We start from the raw sequence: 23,015 nt of genomic DNA, 5'->3' as shown, positions 1-23,015 counted from the left end.
TTTTCCCATTACCAGCATCCTTCCACCTCCTCCTATTCCCAACACACACTGACATGCTAAAGAGTTGCTGACAAGTGACACTGACATGTCACCCATAACCATGCCTGATTTTGTAATAAAGAACCGTAACTCTTCAGAAGTTCTGATTTTAAAGAGCAAATACTGGAGAAACAGCTTATTGAAAATTGGAAGGGGCAGTAGTGGGAGCTATCTGGGCACTGTAGTAAGTCAGGACGTAGAAGCTCATAGATACCCCTTACTCACTACATGACCTGAGTAACTCACTTAACTCTCCTTATGCAACAGGGTCACTGTGAGCGTCAAATGAAAACACAGGTCTCATTTCTCCTCACCTCATTTTCTTCTATGTTCTCATCAGACCTCTGTGGTGACACATACAATGGCTTAGAATCATTTAGCGTAAATGTCTACCTAATAAACTATGAGCTATTTGAGTGCTAAGAAACATGATTTGACATGTATGATTCAATTTCCTCATTTAGAAATGGGTATAATAGAGTTCTGGTTCAAGACAGTGATGTAGGAAGACTGTGAAATCACCCTCTCCACAGAACATACCAAACGACACCTATTAATAGAACAATTCCTGTGAAGAACTAAAAACTGACTGAACAGCTACTGAACAACAAAACACAGAGAGCATGGCAAGAGAACGGCAAGAAAGATGGATGGTAACAAAGGGAACTCCCACTCCTAACACTGCAAATGGCAGTGGGGAGGAATAGCATTGAGGGACCAGGAACAGGCTCCTCTGTCTTGGGCACAGGGGGAAAACAAAATAAAACAAAACAAAACATGGCTTAAAAGAGCAACTAGCCAGAAAATTACAACTCTGCCAAGTACAGAGTTGCTGCAAGAAAGCTCTCCAGGTCTGAGGAACTGGAGAACGAGCCGGTTTATATTCCCATCCCACCTTCAAAGCCTAGAGTGCAGTAGGATCCAGACACCAAAATGGGAGTGTGCAGTCATCTCTGTGAGTTTGCAACTCCAGTGAGCCCAGAGTCTGCAAGCCCACACCAGCCCCAGTCATGCTAGGCACAGAAAGGAGAAGCCAGAGTTTAAAAGGGCTGAGGAACGGTGGGAATGCTCTCTCCCCCTCAACCTTAAAAGTCCAGGCCAGAGCAGGATTTGGCTGCCAAGAGGAGAAGTTTCAGACATCATAAATGGAGGGTCCTAATGCCATACCAGGCAGGTGATGAAGCCATAACTGATGGGCCCAGTGGTCATAGAGAGTCTGTGGTCTAAAGGAGACCAGGGTCGACCAGCCTACAGCAGTCACACTATGCCTAGGGCATAGGAAACAGGATAGCCATGGTTTTGTGTTTTATTTTTTAAAAATTTTAATTGCTCTAATTTTTAAAAAAAATTTTAAAATTTGCTTTGTCTTGTTTTGATTTTATTCTCTTTTATTTTGTTCTTCCTTGTTCTCTTTTTTCTTTTCTTCTTTTATTTCACTACTTTCTTTTATTGTTATTTTTTCTTTATTCTTTCTGTAAAAGCCATGGTTTAAAAAATAACTAACATAGGCGCCTGGGTGGCTCAGTGGATAAAAAATAACTAACATATACAGCCATAGCTCTGGCCAACCTACAAGAGTCATAGCATGCACAGTCTGCATAGGGTATACCATACACAATACTACTCCTTCAACTTCAGGAGAAGTAGCTGTTTCACCTAATCCATAGAAACAAACCAAGGAAGTCAAGCAAACTTGGGAGCTAGGAATATGCTCCAAAAGGAAGAATAAGAAAAAAAACTCAGAAAAATAAGTAAATGAAACAGACATAAGCAATATGCTTGATAAAGAATTTAAAGATCATAATCATGCTCACTGGGCTAGAGAAAGAATGGAAGAGCTCAGTAAGACCCTCAAAAAGAACAGAAAATATTTAAAAAAACCAAGAAAAGGTGAAGAATACAATAACTGAAATAAAAAAAAAAAAACCACTAGAGGGAATCAACAGTAGATGAGAGGATACAGAACAGATCAGTGATCCAAAGAAATGGAAAGCATACAAGCTTAACATCAAAAAGAGAAAATAATTTTAAACAATGGGGATAGACTAAGAGATCTCTTGGACAACATCTTGTGCATAAAGATTCACATTATAGGGATCCTTGAAAAAGAGAGAGAGAAAGGTGTAGAAAACTTATCTGAAGAAATAATAACTGAATACTTCCCTAACCTAGGAGGGAAATAGATATCTAAATCCAAGAAGCACAGTGCGTTTCAAACAAGATGAACCCAAGGAGGTCCATGCCAGGCACATAATAATTGAAATGTCAAAGGTAAGATAAAGAGAGCATCTTAAAAACAACAAGAGAAAAACAAAAAGTTACCAGAAGGGAAAACCTTAAGATTATCTGCTACTTTTTCTTTCTTTTTTTTTTTTTTAAAGGTTTTATTTATTTATTTGACAGAGAGAGAGAGAGAGATCACAAGTAGGCAGAGAGGCAGGCAGAGAGAGAGGGGGAAGCAAGCTCCCTGCTGAGCAGAGAGCCTGATGCGGGCCTCGATCCCAGGACCCTGAGATCATGACCTGAGCTGAAGGCAGAGTCTTAACCCACTGAGCCACCCAGGCGCCCTATCTGCTACTTTTTCAATAGGAATTTTGCAAGCCAGAAGAGAGTGACATACCTGATATATTCAAAGAACTGAAGGGGGAAAAATTCCCTATAAATAAGAATACTATTGGGGAGGGTACGTATTGCATGGAGCATTGGGTGTGGTGCAAAAACAATGAATACTGTTACGCTGAAAAGAAATTTTTAAAAAATAATAATTTTTTAAAAAATTGGAAGGGGAGGCGAACCATAAGAGACTATGGACTCTGAAAAACAACCTGAGGGTTTTGAAGGGTCAGGGGTGGGAGGTTGGGGGAACAGGTGGTGGGTAATAGGGAGGGCATGTTTTGCATGGAGCACTGGGTGTTGTGCAAAAACAATGAATACTGTTACGCTGAAAAAAAAAATAAATTAATTAAATTAAAAAAAATAATAATAATTTTTTAAAAAAAAGAATACTCTATCTGGCAATGTTTATCATTCAGTTTTGAAGGAGTGATAAAGACTTTCCCAGACAAACAAAAGATAGAGGAGTTTATCACCACTTTTTACCAGCCTTGCAGGAAATGTTAGAGAACTTCTTTAAGTGGAAAAGAAATGGCTATAATTAGACATAAGAAAAATATGAATAAAAAGATATAAAATATAACAACCTATAAACTTTCTTTCTTTCTTCCTTCCTTCCTTTCTTTCTGTTTGAACTGAAATGACCATCATAGGACTATGGACTGCTATTAACGTAAGATGTTATATATGAGCCTCATGAAAATCACAAACCCCAAACCTATGATAAATACACAAAAAATAAAGAGAAATAAGACCAAACAAAACACTACAGATATTAATCGATCACAAAGAAAGACAGTAAGAGAAGAAAGGAACAAAGAGGAACTACAAAAACAACCAGAAAACAAAATTTCAAAATGGCAGTAAGTTATATACCTATCAATAACTACTTTAAGTTGAGCCCAGATGTGCACTGGCAGAGGAACACAATGGAATATTACTCAGCCACCAGAAAGGATGAAATCTTACCATTTACATTGAGGTGGATGGAACTGGAGGATATTATGCTGAATGAAATAAGTCAATCAGAGAAAAACAATTATCATATGGTTTCACTCATATGTGGAATATAAGAAACAGTGCAGAGGATCATAGGGGAAGGAAGGGAAAACTGAATGGGAAGAAGTCAGAGAGGGAGACAAACCATGAGAGACTCTTAACTATAGGAAACAAACTGAGAGCTGCTGCAGGGGAAGTGGCTGGGAGGATGGGGTAACTGGGTGTTAGATATTAAGGAGGGCATATGATGTGATGAGCACTGGGTGTTACATGCAACTGATAAGTTACTGAACTCTACATCTGAAACTCATGATGTACTATATGTTGGCTAACTGAATTTAAATAAATAAAAATAATCATTTTAAATGTAAACGGACTAAATGCTCAATCAAAAGACATAGAGTGGTAGAATGGATAAAAAAAACAAGACCCATCTATATGCTGCCTACAAGAAACTCACCTCAGACCTAAAGACGCATATAGTCTGAAAATGAAAGGGATGGAAAAGCATTCACCATGCAAATGGAAGTAGAAAAAAAAAGGCAGGTAAGCAATACTTATATCAGACAAAACAGACTTTAAAACAAAGACTAATGAGACAAAGAAGGGCAAAATATAATGATAAATGGATCAGTTTAACAAGAGAATATAACATTTGTAAATATCTACACACCCAACACTGGGGCACCTAAATACAAAAAAACAACTATAGATGGACATAAAGAGAAAAACTGATGGTAATACAATAATATTATGGAAATTTAAGACTTCATTTACATCAATGGATGGATAGATCATCCAGATAAAATCAATAATGAAACGGTGTCTTTGAATGACACATTGGACCAGATGGACATAACAGATATATACAGAATATTCTACCTCAAAACAGCAGAATACACATTCTTTTCAAGTGTACATGAAACATCTCTTCAGAATAGATCTACATATTAGGCCATAAAACAAGCCTCAATAAATTAAAGAAGACTGATGCCATACCATGCATCTTTTCTGACTACAGCGGTATAGAACTAGAAATAAGTCACAAGGAAAAAAAAACTGGAAAAAACACAAACACATGGAGAACAAACATGATGATACTAAACAACCAATACATCAATGAAACAATCAAAGAATAAAAAAATTAAAAAATATATGGAGACAAATGAAAATGAAAGTACAATGCTCCCAGATCTCTGGGACAAGGCCAAAGCAGTTCCAAGAGGGAAATATAAAGCAATACAGCCCTACTTCAAGAAATAAGAAAAAAAAAAACAAAACCACCAGAAAACCTAAACTTCTACCTAAAGGAACTAGAATAAGAACAAACAAAGCCCAAGGTGAATAGAAAAAAGAAAATAATAAAGACCAGAGAAGAAATAAATGACATAGAGACTAAAAAATAAATAATTCAATCAATGAAAACAAGAGCTGGTTCTTTGGAAACAAAATTGACAAACCCTTAGCCACATTCATTAAGAAGAAAAAGGGAAATGACCCAAATAAATAAAATCAGGAGGAGAAGTAACAACTGACACCACAGAAATACAAGGGAGTATAAGAGAATACTATGAAAAATTATATGCCAATAAATGGGACAATAGAAAAAATGGATAAATTCCTAGAAACATACAATCTTCCAAAAATGAACCAGGAAGAAATAGAAAATCTGAAAAGACCAGTAATACGTAATGAAAATGAATTGGCAACTTAAAAAAACTACCAAAAAATAAAAGTTCAGGAACAGATAGATTCACAACTGAATTCTACCAGACATTTAAAGAAGAGTTAATACCTATTCTCCTCAAACTATTCCAAAAAAATAGTAGAGGACAGAAAGCATCCCAATACATTTTACAAGGTGGGCGTTACCCTGATACCAAAACCAGACAAAGACCCCACAAAACAAACAAACAAAAAACAAAAACAAACTACAGATCAATATCCCTGATGAACATAGATGCAAAAATCCTCAACAAAATATTAGCAAACCACATACAACAATGCATTAAAAAGATCATTCATCATGATCAGGTGGGATTTATTCCCGGAATGCAAAGATGGTTCATTTTTGCAATCAATCAACATCAGACATTACATCAACAAACTGAAGGATAAAAATCATATGATCATCTCAATATATGCAGGAAAAGCATTTGACAATATTCAACACTGATTCATGATAAAAACTCTTAGCAAAATGGGATTAGAGTTGACATACCTCAATATAATAAAGGCCACATATGAAAAACCCAGAGCGTGTATCATCCTCAAAGGGGAAAACTGAGAGTTTTTCCTCTATGAAGGAACAAGCCAAGGATGTCCACTCTCAACACTTTTATTCAACATAGTTACTAGGAGTCCTAGCCACAGCAATTAGACAAGAAAAAGAAATGAGGCATTTATATTGGTAAAGAAGAAATTAAACTGTCACTATTTATAGATAACATGATATTATACACAGATAATCCTAAAAATTCCATGAAAAAACTACTAGAAGTATAAATAACTTCAATAAAGTGGCAGGATACAAAATTAATATCCAGTAATTGGTAGCATTTCTATACACTAACTATAAAGTAGCAGAAAGAGAAATTAAAAAACACCACCACTTAGAATTGCACCAAGCACAATAAAATACCTAGGAATGAAATTAACCAAAGAGGTGAAAGATCTGTATTCTGAAAACTATAAAACACGATGAAAGAAATTAAAGCTGACACAAACAAATGGAAAGATATTCTGTACTTATGGATTGGAAGAATTGATATTGTCAAAATGTCCATATTACCCAAAGTAATCTACACATTTAATGCAATCCCTATCGAATATACCAATAACATTCTTAACAAAACTAGAACAAATAATACTAACTTTTATATGGAACTACAAAGACTCCAAAATCAAAGCAATCCTGAGAAAGAACAAAACTGGAGGTATTACAATCCCAGATTACAAGTTATACTACAGAGATGTAGTAATCAAAACAGTATGGTACTGGCACAAAATAGACCAACAGGGTCCGAGATCAATAAAATGAATAGAAATAAAGCCCAGAAATAAAGCCACATTAAAATGGTCATCTAATCTATGACAAATGAGGCAATAATAAACAATGGGGAAAAGACAGTCTTTTCAATAAATGGTGCTGGGAAAACAGGATAGTTACATGTGAAAGAATGAAACTGGACCACTTTCTAACACCACACACAAAAATAAACTTAAAATGGATTAAATACCTAAATGTGAGACTCAAAACCATAAAAATCCTAGAAAAGAACACAGGCAATAATTTCTCTGACATCAGTCATAGAAACATTTTTCTAAGTATGTCTCCTAAGGCGAGGGAAACAAAAGCAAAAATAAACTATTGGGACTACATCAAAATAAAAGTTTTGGCACAGAAAAGGAAACCATCAACAAAACAAAAAGATAACTGACTGAATGAGAGAAGATATTTGCAAATGATATATCTAATAATATCCAAAATATATAAAAAACATACAATTCAACAACAAAAAACCAAACAACTTATTAAAAAATGAGCAGAGGACTTAAATAGGTATTATTCTAATGACACATATATCGCCAATAGACATGTGAAAAGATGCTAAACATCACTATTCATCAGGGAAATGTAAATCAAACACATGAGATATTACCCCATACGTGTTATAATAACTAAAATCAAGAAGACAAGGAACAAAAAGTGTTGGCAAGCAAGTGGAATAGAAGGAACCCTTGTCCACTGTTCGTGGGAATGTAAACTGGTGAAACTGCTGTGGAAAAGAATATGGAGATGCCTTAAAAAATTAAAAATAAATATATTATCTAGTGATCTAGTAATTCCACTATTGGGTATTTATCCAGGGAAAATGAAAACACTAACTCTGAAAGATGTATGCATCCCTCTTATTGCAGCATTATTTACCATAGCCAAGACATGGAAGCAATCTAGGTGTCCATCAACAGATGAATGGATAAGGAAGATGTGATATATACATATATATGGCTATGAAATATTTCATGGCCATAAAAAAGGATGAGGTCATGCCATTTGAGTAACATGGATGGACTTAGAGGAATTTTGCTAAGTGAAGTAAGTCAGACTGAGAAAGAGAAATACCATATGATTCTACTTACAAATGGAATCTAAGAAAAGTGAGTAAACAGAAGGAATCATGACTATAAATACAGAGAACAAACTGATGGTTGCTTGATGGAAAAAAGGCGGGTAGTTGAGAAAAATGGGTAATAGGGAGAGGGAGATACAGACGTTAAGTTATGGGAATAGAAGCACAGCATAAGAAATATAGTTAATGATATTGTAATAGCAATGTAATGGGACAGATGATAGCTATGCTTGTGGTGAACATAACATAACACATAAACTTGTCAAATCACTAAGTTGTACAACTGAAACTAATGTAAAATTGCATGTCAACCAAACTCAAATTTAAAAAAGGAAAAGGGGAAATCCCAACAGTTCATTTTTGCCCTTGCAGACACATGAAAAAGTGCTCCACGTCACTCGGCATCAGGGAAATACAAATCAAAACCACAATGAGATATCACCTCACACCAGTCAGAATGGCTAAAATTAACAAGTCAGGAAATGACAGATGCTGGCGAGGATGTGGAGAAAGGGGAACCCTCCTCCACTGTTGGTGGGAATGCAAGCTGGTGCAACCACTCTGGAAAACAGCATGGAGGTTCCTCAAAATGTTGAAAATAGAACTACCCTATGACCCAGCAATTGCACTACTGGGTATTTACCCTAAAGATACAAACATAGTGATCCGAAGGGGCACGTGTACCCGAATGTTTATAGCAGCAATGTCTACAATAGCCAGACTATGGAAAGAACCTAGATGTCCATCAACAGATGAATGGATAAAGAAGATGTGGTATATATACACAATGGAATACTATGCAGCCATCAAAAGAAATGAAATCTTGCCATTTGCGACGACGTGGATGGAACTAGAGCGTATCATGCTTAGTGAAATAAGTCAATCGGAGAAAGACAACTATCATATGATCTCCCTGATATGAGGACATGGAGAAGCAACATGGGGGGGTAGGAGATAGGAGAAGAATAAATGAAACAAGATGGGATTGGGAGGGAGACAAACCATAAATGACTCTTAATCTCACAAAACAAACTGGGGGTTGCTGCGGGGAGGTGGGATTGGGGGAGGGGGAGCGGGCTATGGACATTGGGGAGGGGAAGCGAACCATAAGAGACTATGGACTCTGAAAAACAACCTGAGGATTTTGAAGGGTCAGGGGTGGGAGGTTGGGGCAACCTGAGGGTTTTGAAGGGTCAGGGGTGGGAGGTTGGGGGAACAGGTGGTGGGTAATGGAGAGGGCACGTTTTGCATGGAGCACTGGGTGTTGTGCAAAAAGAATGAATACTGTTACGCTGAAAAAAATAAAATGAGGAAAAAAAAAAAAAAAAAAAGGAAAAGGGGTATAAATAATAGCATGCATTCATAGAGTCTCATGAGGATTACACGAGATATAGGCAAAGTACATGTTATTATTAATATCATTAAGACATCTTAAAACTAGTACATGGTACGTATATAAGACATGTCTGCTGAGTGAATGCAATTACATTGTAATCTCTCCAAAAGCAGTGCATTTAATCCATCAAATGTTCTGTTTAAGTTCTAAGGTAGCCTGAGAGCATAAAGGAAAGTTGGGGGTGATGGGAATCCCAAGAGGAGGCAGCAGAGGCACATTTCAGTCTATAACTTTAACCTGAAAAAACTATGAGTTAAATAACCTCTGTGTCTACTCTCTACATCTCAACTTTCTCATGGCTCATATGGTTGAATATCATCTACACTGCATTTATATGCTCTAGCCTTATATTCTACAATTCTCTTATTTCTTGGCGTGCTTTAGCCATACTTGTTGCTTTTCAGTTCTTCTAAAACACCAAACTGATTTCTAGAGTTGGAACTATGTCTTTCTTGTCTCTTGTCTCAGAATTTCCCTTTGCTAGCCCCCACTTGTTAAACCAGATTTTGGCTTCAATATTCATTGACATTTCAAGCTAAAGGAGTTTCTTCCCTTCAACCTCCACGGTATGTCATTATTTTATCATCTATCACCTTGTTTATCTACACATATAAATTATATCCATTCATAATCCCATTTATCTATCCATCCATCTGTCTGTCCCCCCCCCATCCACCCTCCACTCATCTATTTTTCTAATCTTGTCTGTTTCTCTCTCTCCTTTTTAAAGATTTTATTTATTGGCTGATTTGGCAGAGAGAGAGAAAGAGAAGCAGGCAGAGCAGGAGGCAGAGGGAGAGGGAGAAACAGACTTCCTGCTGAGCAGAGAGACTGATGTGGGACTTGATCCCAGGACCTTGGGATCATGACCTGAACCGAAGGCAGACAATTAACTGTTGAGCCACCCAGGCACCCAACTGTTTCTCTTTGTTAAAATCTATGTATCACGGGTGCCTTGGTGGCTCAGTGGGTTAAAGCCTCTGCCTTTGGCTCAGGTCATGATCCCAGGGTCCTGGGATCAAGCCCTACATCGGGCTCTCTGCTCTGCAGGAAGCCTGCTTCCTCCTCTCTTTCTGCCTGCCTCTCTGCCTACTTGTGATCTCCGTCTCTCAAATAAATAAATAAAATCTTAAAAAAAATCTATATCACAAGAGTAGGGACTTCATATGTCTTTTTCACTGATATATCATAGTTCCTGGCAATTTAAAACATGTTCATTAAATATTGTTTTAAGAAATAGCTAGACTGAAAAATATTAACATCCCTTTATTTTTTATTTTTTAAAGATTTTATTTATTTATTTGAGAGGCGGAGATCACAAGTAGGCAGAAAGGCAGGCAGAAAGAGAGAGGGAAGCAGACTCCCCGCTGAGCAGAGAGCCCGATGCAGAACTTGATCCCAGGACCCTGAGATCATGACTCTAGTCGAAGGCAGCAGCTTAACCCACTGAGCCACCCAGGCATCCCAACATCCCTTTCTTAGTTCTCACAATGAAAGTAGTTTTATAGTTTTTTATTATGAAATTATAAATCACCAATAGCACTGCAACAGCCCAAGGGGGAAATAGAGAGGGGCTGGTTAAAAGGGTACAAACTTTCAACTGTAAGATGAATAAGGTTTGAGGATCTAGTGTAAAACATGGTGACTAGAGTTGATAAGACTATATTAAAAAATAATAATTGAAATTTGCTAAGAGAGGGTGCGTGGGTGGCTCAGTCAGTTGAGCATCTGACTCTTGATTTCAGCTCCAATCATAATCTCAGGGTCATGAGTCTGAGCCCCACATTGGGCTCTGCAATCAGTGTGGAGTCTGCTTGAGATTTTTCTCTTCTCCCCCTGCCTTCCACCCACTCTCTTTCTCTAGAATAGATAAATGAATGAAATCTTAAAAAAAAATAAATTTGCTAAGAGAATAGAGCTAAAATATTTTTCTTACCAAAAACAAAACAAAAAAACAAAAAACAAGCCCTAAAGGTAAACATGTTAAGTGATGGATGTATTCATTAACTCCTGATGGAAGTCTTTTTACAAGTATATATATATATATCAAATCACCATGATATTCACTTTAAATAGCTTATAATTTTACTTATAAATTATATCTTAATAAAGCTGAAATTAAAAGAAAAAGCTAAAGCAAGACTGAATCATGAAGTAACAGAAAATCCTGACAGACAAAAAATTAAGGAGATTAAAGTAGAATTAAAAATCTTCCAAAAAAAAAAAATCTTCCAATAATGGAAAGGCCAGGATCAGATAATTTCACTGAGGAATTCTACCAAACATTTAAAGAAGAATTAATGCCAATCCTTCTCAAACTCTTCCAAAAAAATGAACAGAAGGGAATACTCCTAAACTCAGTTTACAAGGCCAGGATGACCCTGATACCAGAGCCAGATAAAGACACTGAAAGAAAAACAAAAGAAAAGAAAACAAAAAAATAATAAAAAGAACCCTACAGGTCAATATCCTTGAATAGATGTAAAAATTCTCAACAGAATTTTAGCAAACAAAATTCAACAGCACATTAAAACATGTTACACCATGATCAAATGGGATGCAAGCATGTTTAACATACACAAACCAACAAATGTGATGCACCACATTAATAAAGAATAAAAATATAATTATCTCAATAGATAAAGTATTTGATGAAATTCAACACCTTCTCATAATAAAAGCTCTCACCAAATTGTGTATAGAAGAAATATATCCCAATATAATAAGTGCGATGTATGGCAAAGCCACAGCTAATATCCTATTCAATGGTGAAAAAATGAAAACTTTTCCTCTAAAATCAGGAACATGACAAGGAACAATGACACCCCCATCACTCCTTCTCAACATAGGAAATTCTAGCCAGGGCAATTAAACATGAAAAATAAATAAAAGCCATCCTAATTGGAAGCAAAATTTCAAATTAAATCAACATCAAATTGACAGCTGTAAGTAGCAGGTAATTTACAAGCCATTTATATATGACCTTCCTGTTTATAATTTGATTTGGTGATTAACAGGGTAAACTTCGGCTTTTCTTTTTTTTTTATTTTTTTTATTTTATTTATTTGACAGAGAGAAATCACAACTAGGCAGAGAGGCAGGCAGAGAGAGAGGAGGAAGCAGGCTTCCTGCTGAGCAGAGAGCCTGATGCGGGGCTCAATCCCAGGACCCTGGAATCATGACCTGAGCCGAAGGCAGAGGCTTTAATCCACTGAGCCACCCAGGCGCCCCAACTTCGGCTTTTCTAACAATACAACAGTTCTGAGGCAAACTGAGAAACACTTTAAAAATCTACTTTTTATTGTGTTTTTATCTTTTAAAGACAACGCTATACATCAATTACCTGCTTCAATATTTACCAACCCTATATGGAGAATATTATCATCCTCACTTGACAGATGTTGTAGTTAAGGCAAGTAATTTGACCAAATTCACATTATGCAGCACGGCTGACATTCAAAGTCAGATTTGTCAGATCCTAGAGTTCAACTTCCTTACATAGCTGTGATATTCTGCTGGGGGCTTAAAACACAACTATGTAAGTGATTTAAGGGGAGTCACAAATATGTAATTCAGCACAAATCTTTACTATTTTGCTTGCTCTCTCTTCACTATGAGAAATCACATGCAAGCTCTCTCAGAATCTTTTACATCCATTCCTTCTTTTCTTTTTCCACTGCTACCATGCCCAAACCGCGTGGCTAACAAGCCCTAAATATCATTACAACTGCCATCTAATAATTTCCTTGTGACTCACCTTCACTTTGTATAATTCATCTTCCACATCATCTCCCTACGAGACTCCACTCATCACTGTTACCCCATGCTTCAACTGTGCCAGGCAATAGAAATACAAAAGTCTTGGAGTAGTTCCCAGTATGGTAGGGAATACAGTATGATGTGCTATAGTAGAGATGCATACACAGTACAATTGTGGCATAAAGAAGTTGCTAGTGATCCACTGGATATACAGATCTGGAGATAGCAAAAAAGGTCTCATTGGTTATCCTAAATATGAAGAATATCATGTAATCCACGATAATTTCCAGGGAGAATATTCTGTCAGACATAGAACTGAGTCTAGAATCTAGAAATAAGATTTAGGGGGTAAATATAGGAAAAAGAGTCACTTTAGTATGTGAACAGTAACTACTGAGGATATGAAAGAAAAGAAAGAGAGGAACCAAAAGTCCAGGGTGTTGTGAAATCCAAGGATGAGAGAATATGCAATTGCATCAAATGCTACAGCAGAAGACTGAGGAGTTACTACTGGATTTTTCAGACAGGAGATGAGCTGCAGAGAAATGATGGAGCAATAGACAAGAATCAAATCACAAAATATATACTAGGTGAAGAGGAGCTTGGCTCATAGGGGAGGACATAGGAGGAAGAGAGATATGAAAATGAGTACCTACAGATATTTATAGTTGTGAGGCTGCAAAGTTCCTATCAATGGTCCATTTTCTCTGCGAGGAGGAATGCAAGGATATTTGCTAAGAGATAGGTGTAAGAGTTGGGTAGGGTTTGGGGATAATAGCAAAATTTGTGAATAGCTGCCTTAGACTATGGGAAAAGGTCCAGGAAGGCCAAAAAATACTGTAGAAGAGTGCTAGAGGTTCAGTTAAAAGTAATGAAATGGGTTCTGGGTTGTATGTTTCTTAATCTTCTTGATGGCATAGATGAAATACCCAAAGATATTATCAATATTGCCTTGTTTATACATTAATTCAAACACAATGAGTAATTTAATATTCAGAATACCTTGTTATCAGTAAAAAAGTTCTTTGACTGTTAGAAAAGGCAATTCTGGTTCTGGAAATGGCACTTATTCCATTATGAACGAACAATTTTCATCTTGGGAAGAGTTATAATATAGCAGAATGAGCACAGGCTCTTAAGTCTAACATATGTTGAAATAAATCTTACCACCTGCCTTTCAGTAAATTACTTCCCACTCCCCGCTTGTATAACCTTAGGTAAATTACTCATCTTCTCTAAAGCTCAGCTTATTTTAAGATTGTTGAGGGTAAATGAAGTAATATATATGTTAGTGCTCAGTAAATACTACTATCTTCTCCATTTCCTATTTGCATTCATTCCATGAGATGGACCACCATTTGCAGCTCTATGAGACTGACATGAAATGGGTACTTGGACAGATCAAGTATTTGGACATCAGGGGAGAAAACTAGATCCTGGGCTGGGGTAAACCACCAAGGTATAGCCAACTTGCAAGTCTCTATCAAGTCAGCCTCCTTCAAGTCTTTATCTCTATTATGTTTCAATTTCTATTCTTATTTTATTTATTCTTCCAACTTCAAACCATTTGTTAAAGACTCTAGTCTATTATTATTTTTATACCACTTATTATAGTTAGAAAGCTCACTCCAGCATTTTCTCACAAATAATCTCAAACTGAGATGACTGTTTCATTTTGTGTCTTGTCTTCCTGTTAAACTGTAAGTTCACAGTGGAGTATAAGGGTGTGAAAGAGGGAGTTTCTCCTCTGAATCTGGGACAGTGCTCCTTGCTAGGTGATCAAGGTCATAATCATGCTGCTATAATTCCTTTATTCCATGGTGCAATTATCAAAAGAAATGGACAATGCCTGTGGAAAAATTTTTGAATGATGAGAGAATTTTAAAATTAGCTTTAAATACCAATGAAGAGAAATAAAGAGTAAGGGATGACCAAAAGACCACAAAGATGTTTTGAGCACTTCAGGCTTATTCATCTTTAGCCCAGTGCCTGGTGTGAATACATGGGAGAAGGAAAGGGAATAACACGTTCTAAATACATGCTCTGTGCCAGATCTGTGTAATACATCTTAACCCATATTCTTTCATTTACTCCTCCCAACAAGCCATTAGATAGGAAATAATATTGCCTTTTTTCACATGAACTTGAAATTGAGAAATCAAATAATTTTATTGTATCTTAGATATTCAGTTGTAGAGCTAGTATTTGAACCCAGGCCTGCAAACTCTGAATTTCATAAGATTTCTATGGTATTATTTTGCCTATTCCAAGGATATATTAAACTGAAAACTGAAATATATATTGAACTGAAGTAGATCTTTATTCATATAATCAACCATTGCTCAGTAATGATGGTGATATTCCATGAGACAGTGCATGTAATTAAAATCCAGTTTATACTTTAAATGGAGGCAGGAGATGTAGATGTAGGTGAATCCTAAAATCATCACCTGCAGTTGTTCCTGTGTTTTGTTTTGTTTTGTTTTGTTTTTGTCTTTACCACTGAACAAAGAAACATACCTAGCAGATAAGAGCTGTCTTGCTTTCTGAGGCGGAGATGACAATAAGAAGCTGCATTCAGCAGAAATCTGGGCTCGGTTTTTTCCTCTAAATACATGGGGATTGAGGAAACTTCAATACAGATGGAAAAGGGGAGAGGTTAAAAAGATAGGGAGATATTAACAATTATTACTAGACAACTTCCAAAGAGAAAATGTACCCCATGCCTACATCATGGTGAACTACTAAACATTACCTCTTATTGAAAAATATAGTTATTTCTGGCTTTAAAAGTGATGATAATGAGACAATTGCTTTACAACCCTTCATATGTAAGAAAGATGAAAATACCCTTTGTGTTGGCCTTCAGATTACTTTGATTGTATTTCTTCCATTGGGATGCTTGTCCTACTAAAGTATGTGCAAGACATTACGGCAGTACCACGGAAGGAGTAATTGATTCTCTATAGGAAGACAGAAGGAGATGTATGCAAGATTTCACCATAAAGATGAATCCTGAAGGGTAAGAAAAAAAATCATCCAGAAGATCAGAGGCAAAAACAAAGATTTTATTCTATCAGATTTTAAGTTGAAGCATCTAATATCTCTCCCTCCCCCTTCTTCCCTCCCTTCCTCTCTCCCTTCCTTCCTTCCTCTTCCTCTCTTTCTCTCTCTCTCTCCATTGATCTATCATCTATCATTTTCTTAAGCTCTAAGATATCCACCATAGTCAACTAGAGAAAGCTGTGGTGTAGTGGTTAAATGACATGGCTCTAGATCAAGACTCCCTGGGCATGTACTCAAGCTCTGACACATATGATTACTAACTTCTCTATGTTCACTAACTTGAAAAATGTGAGGAATGAATGTGTTAACATGTATAAATCATTTAGAATAATACCTAGCATATGCCAAGGTTAGCTATCATTTTGTTTTTTTACTTTGAAAAATTCTGCCCCATAGTCAGAATAAGTCTTGAACAACTTCAGAATCAATGATAGAACTATACTAATTAAAGAATTTGATACAGAATAGTTCTATTTTGGTAGGTGCTCAGGTTTATATACAGAGTTTTCCAACCCTTTGATCATGGGTAAATATATAATTTCTTGGCTTAATGTGTTGATTATTGCATAGTAAATTAATAGATTAATTGAAAAGGGATTCATGACTTACTTAAATCTACCATCACATTTGCTTGATCTATACAAACAAGCCATTTAATATAAAGCTAATAATAATTATGTAAAGTGTATAGTAAATCCTGGAATCTGAATTCAAAATTTTATTTTGAATGTCAGAATCTCAGAGAAGTGTCTGTCTCATATGAAATTAATGCACAGTAGAATAAAATTCTCCCCTCTGGCCTACTCATTGTGTTTCACCGAGTGAATTTTAGAGTGCTTTCAATTTAATCTCACCTAAATTATTTCTTACAGTACGCTTGGTCAGTCCAGCGTCCATTCATCCATTCACCCATCTATCCAAACACCATGAATGCATGTGTGCAAGCAGCAAATATGTAGGCATCTTCTACATGCAGTGTAAATTTGTGGGATACTGGAAATGAAATATTAAACAAGATAGACATAGCATTGCTAATGGTGTTCACAGGATGTCAGAGAAGATGGACAATGAGAGAAACGACTACAGTAAAGATGCTTTGACCTCTAGGAAACATAATTTCCCCTGGAGACCCTCTTTTTTGTCTAACTGATAATCATCTCCTTTTTAATCGTACTTCTCTTTTAAATAATATTGCATCAAGCATAGAATTACTTGAGAGATCTTTACAGAACACATATCAGGGTCACATATAGGTAGTGCTCCCATCAAAGATGTTTCATTTGCAAGAGGGACTGTATGAAACAGAGGTAGCATTCTCATGGGGAAAGAAGTCGAAAGAGGAAAGCTCACAGGAATGTGCCGCCGCAGGTTCGCTGGTGTGCTGGACGGAGAGGAGCTGGTGCTGAGGGCATTCTCAATGTCCTGATCAAGTTGGTCCAGTTTCATAATTAGCAGCACCATGGAGTCCAGCCGCGCCCTATCTCGATCTTCTCTTATTTCCTGAGGAACAGAACATGTTGTTACTGAATCTGAAAGGCCATTTCTTGAAAAGAATAAAAAGTTCCCTGTTCTTCAATGTGACAAAAAGGACACTGAATAATAGGCAGCCTTCTACTCAAGGGGGCAAAGAAGTTCTATTCTGTATCATCAATGGGCTCTTCATTGGGAAGATACTAACCAACTGCCAAGGAAGTATTTTACTTGCATTTTAAATATACATCTTCTGGGAAAAAAGTGCAATGAGAAAGAAGTAAAACATCAGTGAGTACTGATATATATTTACTATCTTTCAGTTCATTATTCTTGGGAAAAGTTATACAATACTTTTTTCATGGTACAAACCAACTATGACATACTAATAACTGTTTGTGGGGATCCATATAAGAGAATACTTTTGAAAGAATATTTCTGAGTATAGTTAAAAAAAATGGGAAAATAACCAAAGAAGGCAGGATTTCAGTCTGTGTAGTAGGTAGGGTTTTTTTTGTTGTTGTTGTTTGCATGGGGCCATTTAACTACTGCTACTTCAATATTTCTTTTCAAGTTTCTTCTACTTTCACACATTTTTGAAAAGAGCCCCCACAATTGTGTATCCTTATAAATGATCACAGTTACTTATTCTAAATTTTCTGTAACACAGAGATATGTTTGTGGAAATCCTGTTGCTTCCAGGAATACCTAAAGTTTCTCATTAACCATATGTAGTTATTTGGCCATGACTGCTTACTATAGCATATCCAAATCAAGTCAATTAATATTAGGAATCTTCCAGATTCCCTGTGTGTTGTGTAAGGTATCAAGACTGGGTAAGGCATTGGGAGGGGTAAAAAGGCCATGGAAAGCACAGTAAGGTTCTTCAGAAGCAAAATCTATTGAGAGATATAATAGACTCAGGGCTAGCCCTTTCGAAGAATATCATCATTTGTCATTCATGTTGCCGTCTTCTCACCTGTCTTTGATATTTATCTAGGTAAAATCAGCTTTGAAAGGAAAACCAGTGGAGACCTCAAAGGGAAAATATATCACAACAGAAGACTGAGGGGTGTGGGTACAAGGGAGCAAGTGATGGTATTGGCAGTGGGATAGTTAGAGGACTGCCTGAATCAGAATTTTTGTTTTTGGCATTTTTCTTTTAATCCCCTAAATTCTCTGGCCATCATTAGGAGGGTTCCCCAAAGAACAAGGACTTACTAGGGTAATTTCATGGATTAAATAATTCTACAGAGGTCTCTGTACCCACAAGAGATAGAGCAAATTATTAACATTACAGAGCATTATTTCCCAGATGTCAAAGAATTGAATTAAATTAAATTGTTAGAGGAATCATTAATTAAGCTAACTATAAGTTATTTGGGTAAGCTGAGCTTGTGTTTGATTTAACAGACTAATGCCAAATTCGAAGAGTCATACTTCCACAAAGACACCACTTTTGAGAATAAGTTAAGAATTTTTTTATTGTGTTAATTACTTCAGAATACTGTGCTGTGATTATTACTTAAATTTCCTTTCATCATCCTTGCTGTCTAAAACATGTAATGAGGCTCTGACACAATTACAGACTCTTGTCATCATAAAGTTTTATGCTTTATGCTTAAAAGTGTCTGGGATATTTGCAAACAGACTTTAAACCTTACTATGTATCATATCCCTCAATGTTATAGAACTTTGTTTTATTCAAGAGAGTCTTATTGGGGTGCCTGGGTGGCTCAGTCAGTTGAGTGCCTGATTCTTGGTTTTGGCTTTTGTCATGATTTCAGGGTTGTGAGATCGAGACCCATGGTGGGCTCCACAATGGTGTTGGAGACTGCTTGGGATCCTCTCTCTCTCCCTCTTTGCCCCCACCCCCACCCTGCTTGTGTGTGCACTTGTCCACTCTCTAAAAACCAAAAAAACAGTAACAAAAGAATCAAAAGAGCTTTATAGTAAAATCCTGCTTCTATCTTAAAATGGAATCCTGGAAATATTGGAGATTATTCAGTTTAATTCTCTTCTAAATACCCAGAAGATGGAAAATCTGACTAATAGAAGGCACAACATCCTCTTAATTACTTCTCCAATATATTTGCTTGTATAATTTCCTTCTTTTTTAAACCAAAGTTGTGTTTGGCAAGACAATGTTCTTTGCATCTCTATAACCACATATATTTTGTGTGTGATTTTCATTTCCTAGTTATAATATCCTCAAGCACAAAAATTGTGTTTTTCTACCTGGCAGATGAGTCAAATTATACATTGCACATGCAATATGTTTTCAGGAATAATATGAAATCAATGGAAGCCAGTGAAATAACATCTCCTAAAGCCTTAGAAAGTATATCTTGATATTTTTCCAGCTACTAAGTTAATGCTGGATAAAGCAGTATGTCATGAGTTGTCCTAGCCCTACCAGCAGTGGTCTCAGAAACAATTTGTCTTTGAATTAACTGGATGCTGAGATTTGCTTTAAAAACATTTTCAAATCCATGGGCTGAGCATCAAATTATTTCAAACCCTCTGCCAAAAGGAATAAAACCAAACATCCTTGGTCTACAATATTCCTTTAGAGAAATAAGCCTATTGCTTTCCCCTTCCTTCCTGGATGCTTCCTTATTCACCACCCATTACACTAGCCTGACATGGCCAGTACACAGACCAGTATCCTGTGTTATACATCCATAAAACTTCACAAAATAGAGTTGACTATAAATCAGATGCCTTGGATGAATTTTATTGTCTTTGTTTTTAAAGCCCAGATATTAATATTTTACTGTTCTAACCTTTCATAAGCCCATGGCTAAATTCCAGCACACAGCTCATGCTTGAAAACAGAGCTGCATATTTGCAGGATTTGGCTAGGTTGACTTCTATAGTGAAGCTTTTATTTCATGCTTTCCTTATCATCCCTGACTTCTTAATAAATCAAGCTACCTATTAATGAAGTTTTTGGTATTTCAATAACCCCCTCAAATCGAGGCCAAAACACTAAATTCGCTCCCCTCCCATCTTTCCTTCCTTCTTTCCTGCAGTCATAGCTGTTACGGGTCAAGCACCATTAAAGAGACAAGACAGTCACCAGTGATTAAGAGATTAAAAAAAATCTCTGTTTTCCTGAATATTATAATCGACCATGAGAAGACAGACAACAGATATTAACAAATTCATGAGTAGGATGGTTTCATATAGGAACAAGTGTAAGAAGCAAATAAATAGGGTAAGAAGTTGCACAATCACTGAAGAGGGGTTTCCCAGGTGGTATAGGGTGGCTGGAAAAGAGTTTTCTGTGGAAGCGAGGGCTAAATCATGATCGGGAGAGAAAGAATAGGGTAGAAGAGAGAGATGGAGGTGGAGATAGAAAGAGAAAGAGAGAGAGATAAAGAGAAAGGAAGGAAGGAAGGGGAGAAAGAAAGGAGGAAAACTGGGAATTTAGTATTCTATGCAATGTTGAGTGACACCAAGATGCTGAGACAGCAATGAGTTGGATGAGTAAGAGGATCTGATAAAAGATTGGGAACGCCAGGAAGGGGAGTGACAGGGAAAGGAATGAGTGCTAGCACAATGAGAGGGTGAATATAAACACAAGCCGAATTATATTGTTATAAAAGTCACTGTAAAGAGGACAATTTATTCTTTGAGTGGGGCCACTGGGAGGGTGTTAGCAAATAAGTGATCTACTATGCCTTTTCAACTTTTAGGGTTCTTGCCACATATGGACAACTAAACATTTTGGAAACCTCACCCTACTTTATATACATGATTAATAGTTCATGATAAATAATTCACATTTATCACATGATAAATAGTTAATTTATCTTAAGATTATTTTCAAGTCCTATAGTCTTTTTTTCCCCCTGCAACTTGAATTGTACCTGCATTATGATAATTATAAGGAAATAACAAATTTAGTAGCACATTTATCTTGAGGAGCAATGAATAATATAAGGAATTGTTGAATCACTATATGGTACATCTGAAACTAATATAACACTGTGTGTTAACTACAGTAGATTAAAAGAACAAATACTTTCATAACATGGCTGTACATATTTTGAGATCAAAGTGAAAGAAAGCGGCACTCTTGGGGAAGTTGTTCCTTGGAAGCAGGGAGTGGTATGTTGGTAAATGTCTAGAAACTATATTCCACATAAAAAGAAAGTCTTGAATTGAAAAAAGGTCAATTTTTCTGTGACATAAATATTGCCATGGCTGGTTTCCAGCTACAAACTAGACATTACCGAATGCAGAATTGGAAGAGATGCTCCAGGTTTTCTCTTGTGAGCTTATGTGAGCTGGTGACCAATAGTTGTAACTATGGTTTAATCAATGTAAAAATATATTGAAATAATGCACTCTAGTTACTTAATGCATTTACTTTCCTTAACTTCTGCTTTCGTTGCCCAAGCAGAGTTTAGTCTAAATGGTAGACTTAAACTTAGTGTTCTTCTGGAGACTTCTTTTTTCCTAGCAGTTCTCACTTATCTGCCTTCCTTGAACTACCCATTATTTATGTTCATAAAATACCTTAAAATTCATTGTAATTAATGTATTTTTATACTTGTATTTTTGACAATAAGTCGAACATATTTGAGTAACTCATGCTAGATGTTTTCTTCAAAATTTAAGTCGTTAGAAATCTAGAACTCTAGAACCATGGCTATTAGTTCCATAGTGTCCTGACTTTGCAGAAGAAAGTGAATTCCAGGGAGTTTTAAGTCCAGATTACTTCTCTATTGACAAAACTGAATAGAATAGAGCCCATCTCTCCCAACTCCCTGTCCTGGTCTCTTTCCAATATTCCATTTTGCTGTCCTTTCATGGATACAATTATTAAATTAATGCCACTTAGATATCTTTACACTCTCCTCAACTCCTGCAACCTGATTCCATTCCTTCCAATATACAGAAACTATGTTTTGGAAGAACACAAATAACCACAATTAAATGTCAAAACTTTTGCATCTAGGCTAATTCTTTTATACTTTTATTGAACAATAATTTGCTGGGTTTCCTGACCATATCCTGTGTGCTATGCATTATTCCCTAGGAAGCTACCTATTTCATATTTGTACAGTTATAATGTTTAGAAATGCCATGGAGTCAAATTTTGCCTTCCTCTAACTTCCCAATTTCTCCCTCCAAAACTAGACAGCATAAAGTGGTGTCTATTCCATGAAAGAGTCTTTCAAATATTTGAAGAACTCTGGTCTGTTTTGCCTATTTTCTCCCTTTTCTAGGTGAATCATCCTCAATTCCCTTGATGATTTCTCATACAACATATTTTCAAACCCTCACTAGTTCTGTTTACTCTTCTCTGCATATGACATAATTCTGTCAATGGCCCAATTAATGGTTGGTTCTCAGGATTAAATATATTACTCTATAAGTTGTCTGATCATGGCAGAGTAGGCACGTATTTCCCCATGTTCTATACACCCTCTTTAACACAGTTAAGAATCAAGTGCCTGTTTAGAACATGAATAGACTATTCTTAATGTGATTGCCATGATTTGCTTTTTTAATGAGGAAAAGCTATT

General features: G+C 36.3%; 1 protein-coding gene across 1 annotated transcript in view; it reads right to left on the bottom strand.

Annotated features, from left to right (window-relative positions):
- The window catches only part of DLC1 (DLC1 Rho GTPase activating protein), a 418,852-nt gene that overhangs the window by 295,594 nt on the left and 100,243 nt on the right, over positions 1-23,015 (bottom strand). The window contains exon 3 of the mRNA XM_045997026.1: positions 17,356-17,505. Within this exon, the coding sequence (XP_045852982.1) occupies positions 17,356-17,505 (150 nt within the window). The remainder of the gene's footprint in view (positions 1-17,355; positions 17,506-23,015) is intronic.

Source organism: Meles meles, chromosome 2 (assembly GCF_922984935.1).
Source record: "Meles meles chromosome 2, mMelMel3.1 paternal haplotype, whole genome shotgun sequence".
In the NCBI taxonomy this organism is placed as follows: Eukaryota; Metazoa; Chordata; class Mammalia; order Carnivora; family Mustelidae; genus Meles; species Meles meles.
This window is presented reverse-complemented; position numbering and strand designations above follow the sequence as displayed.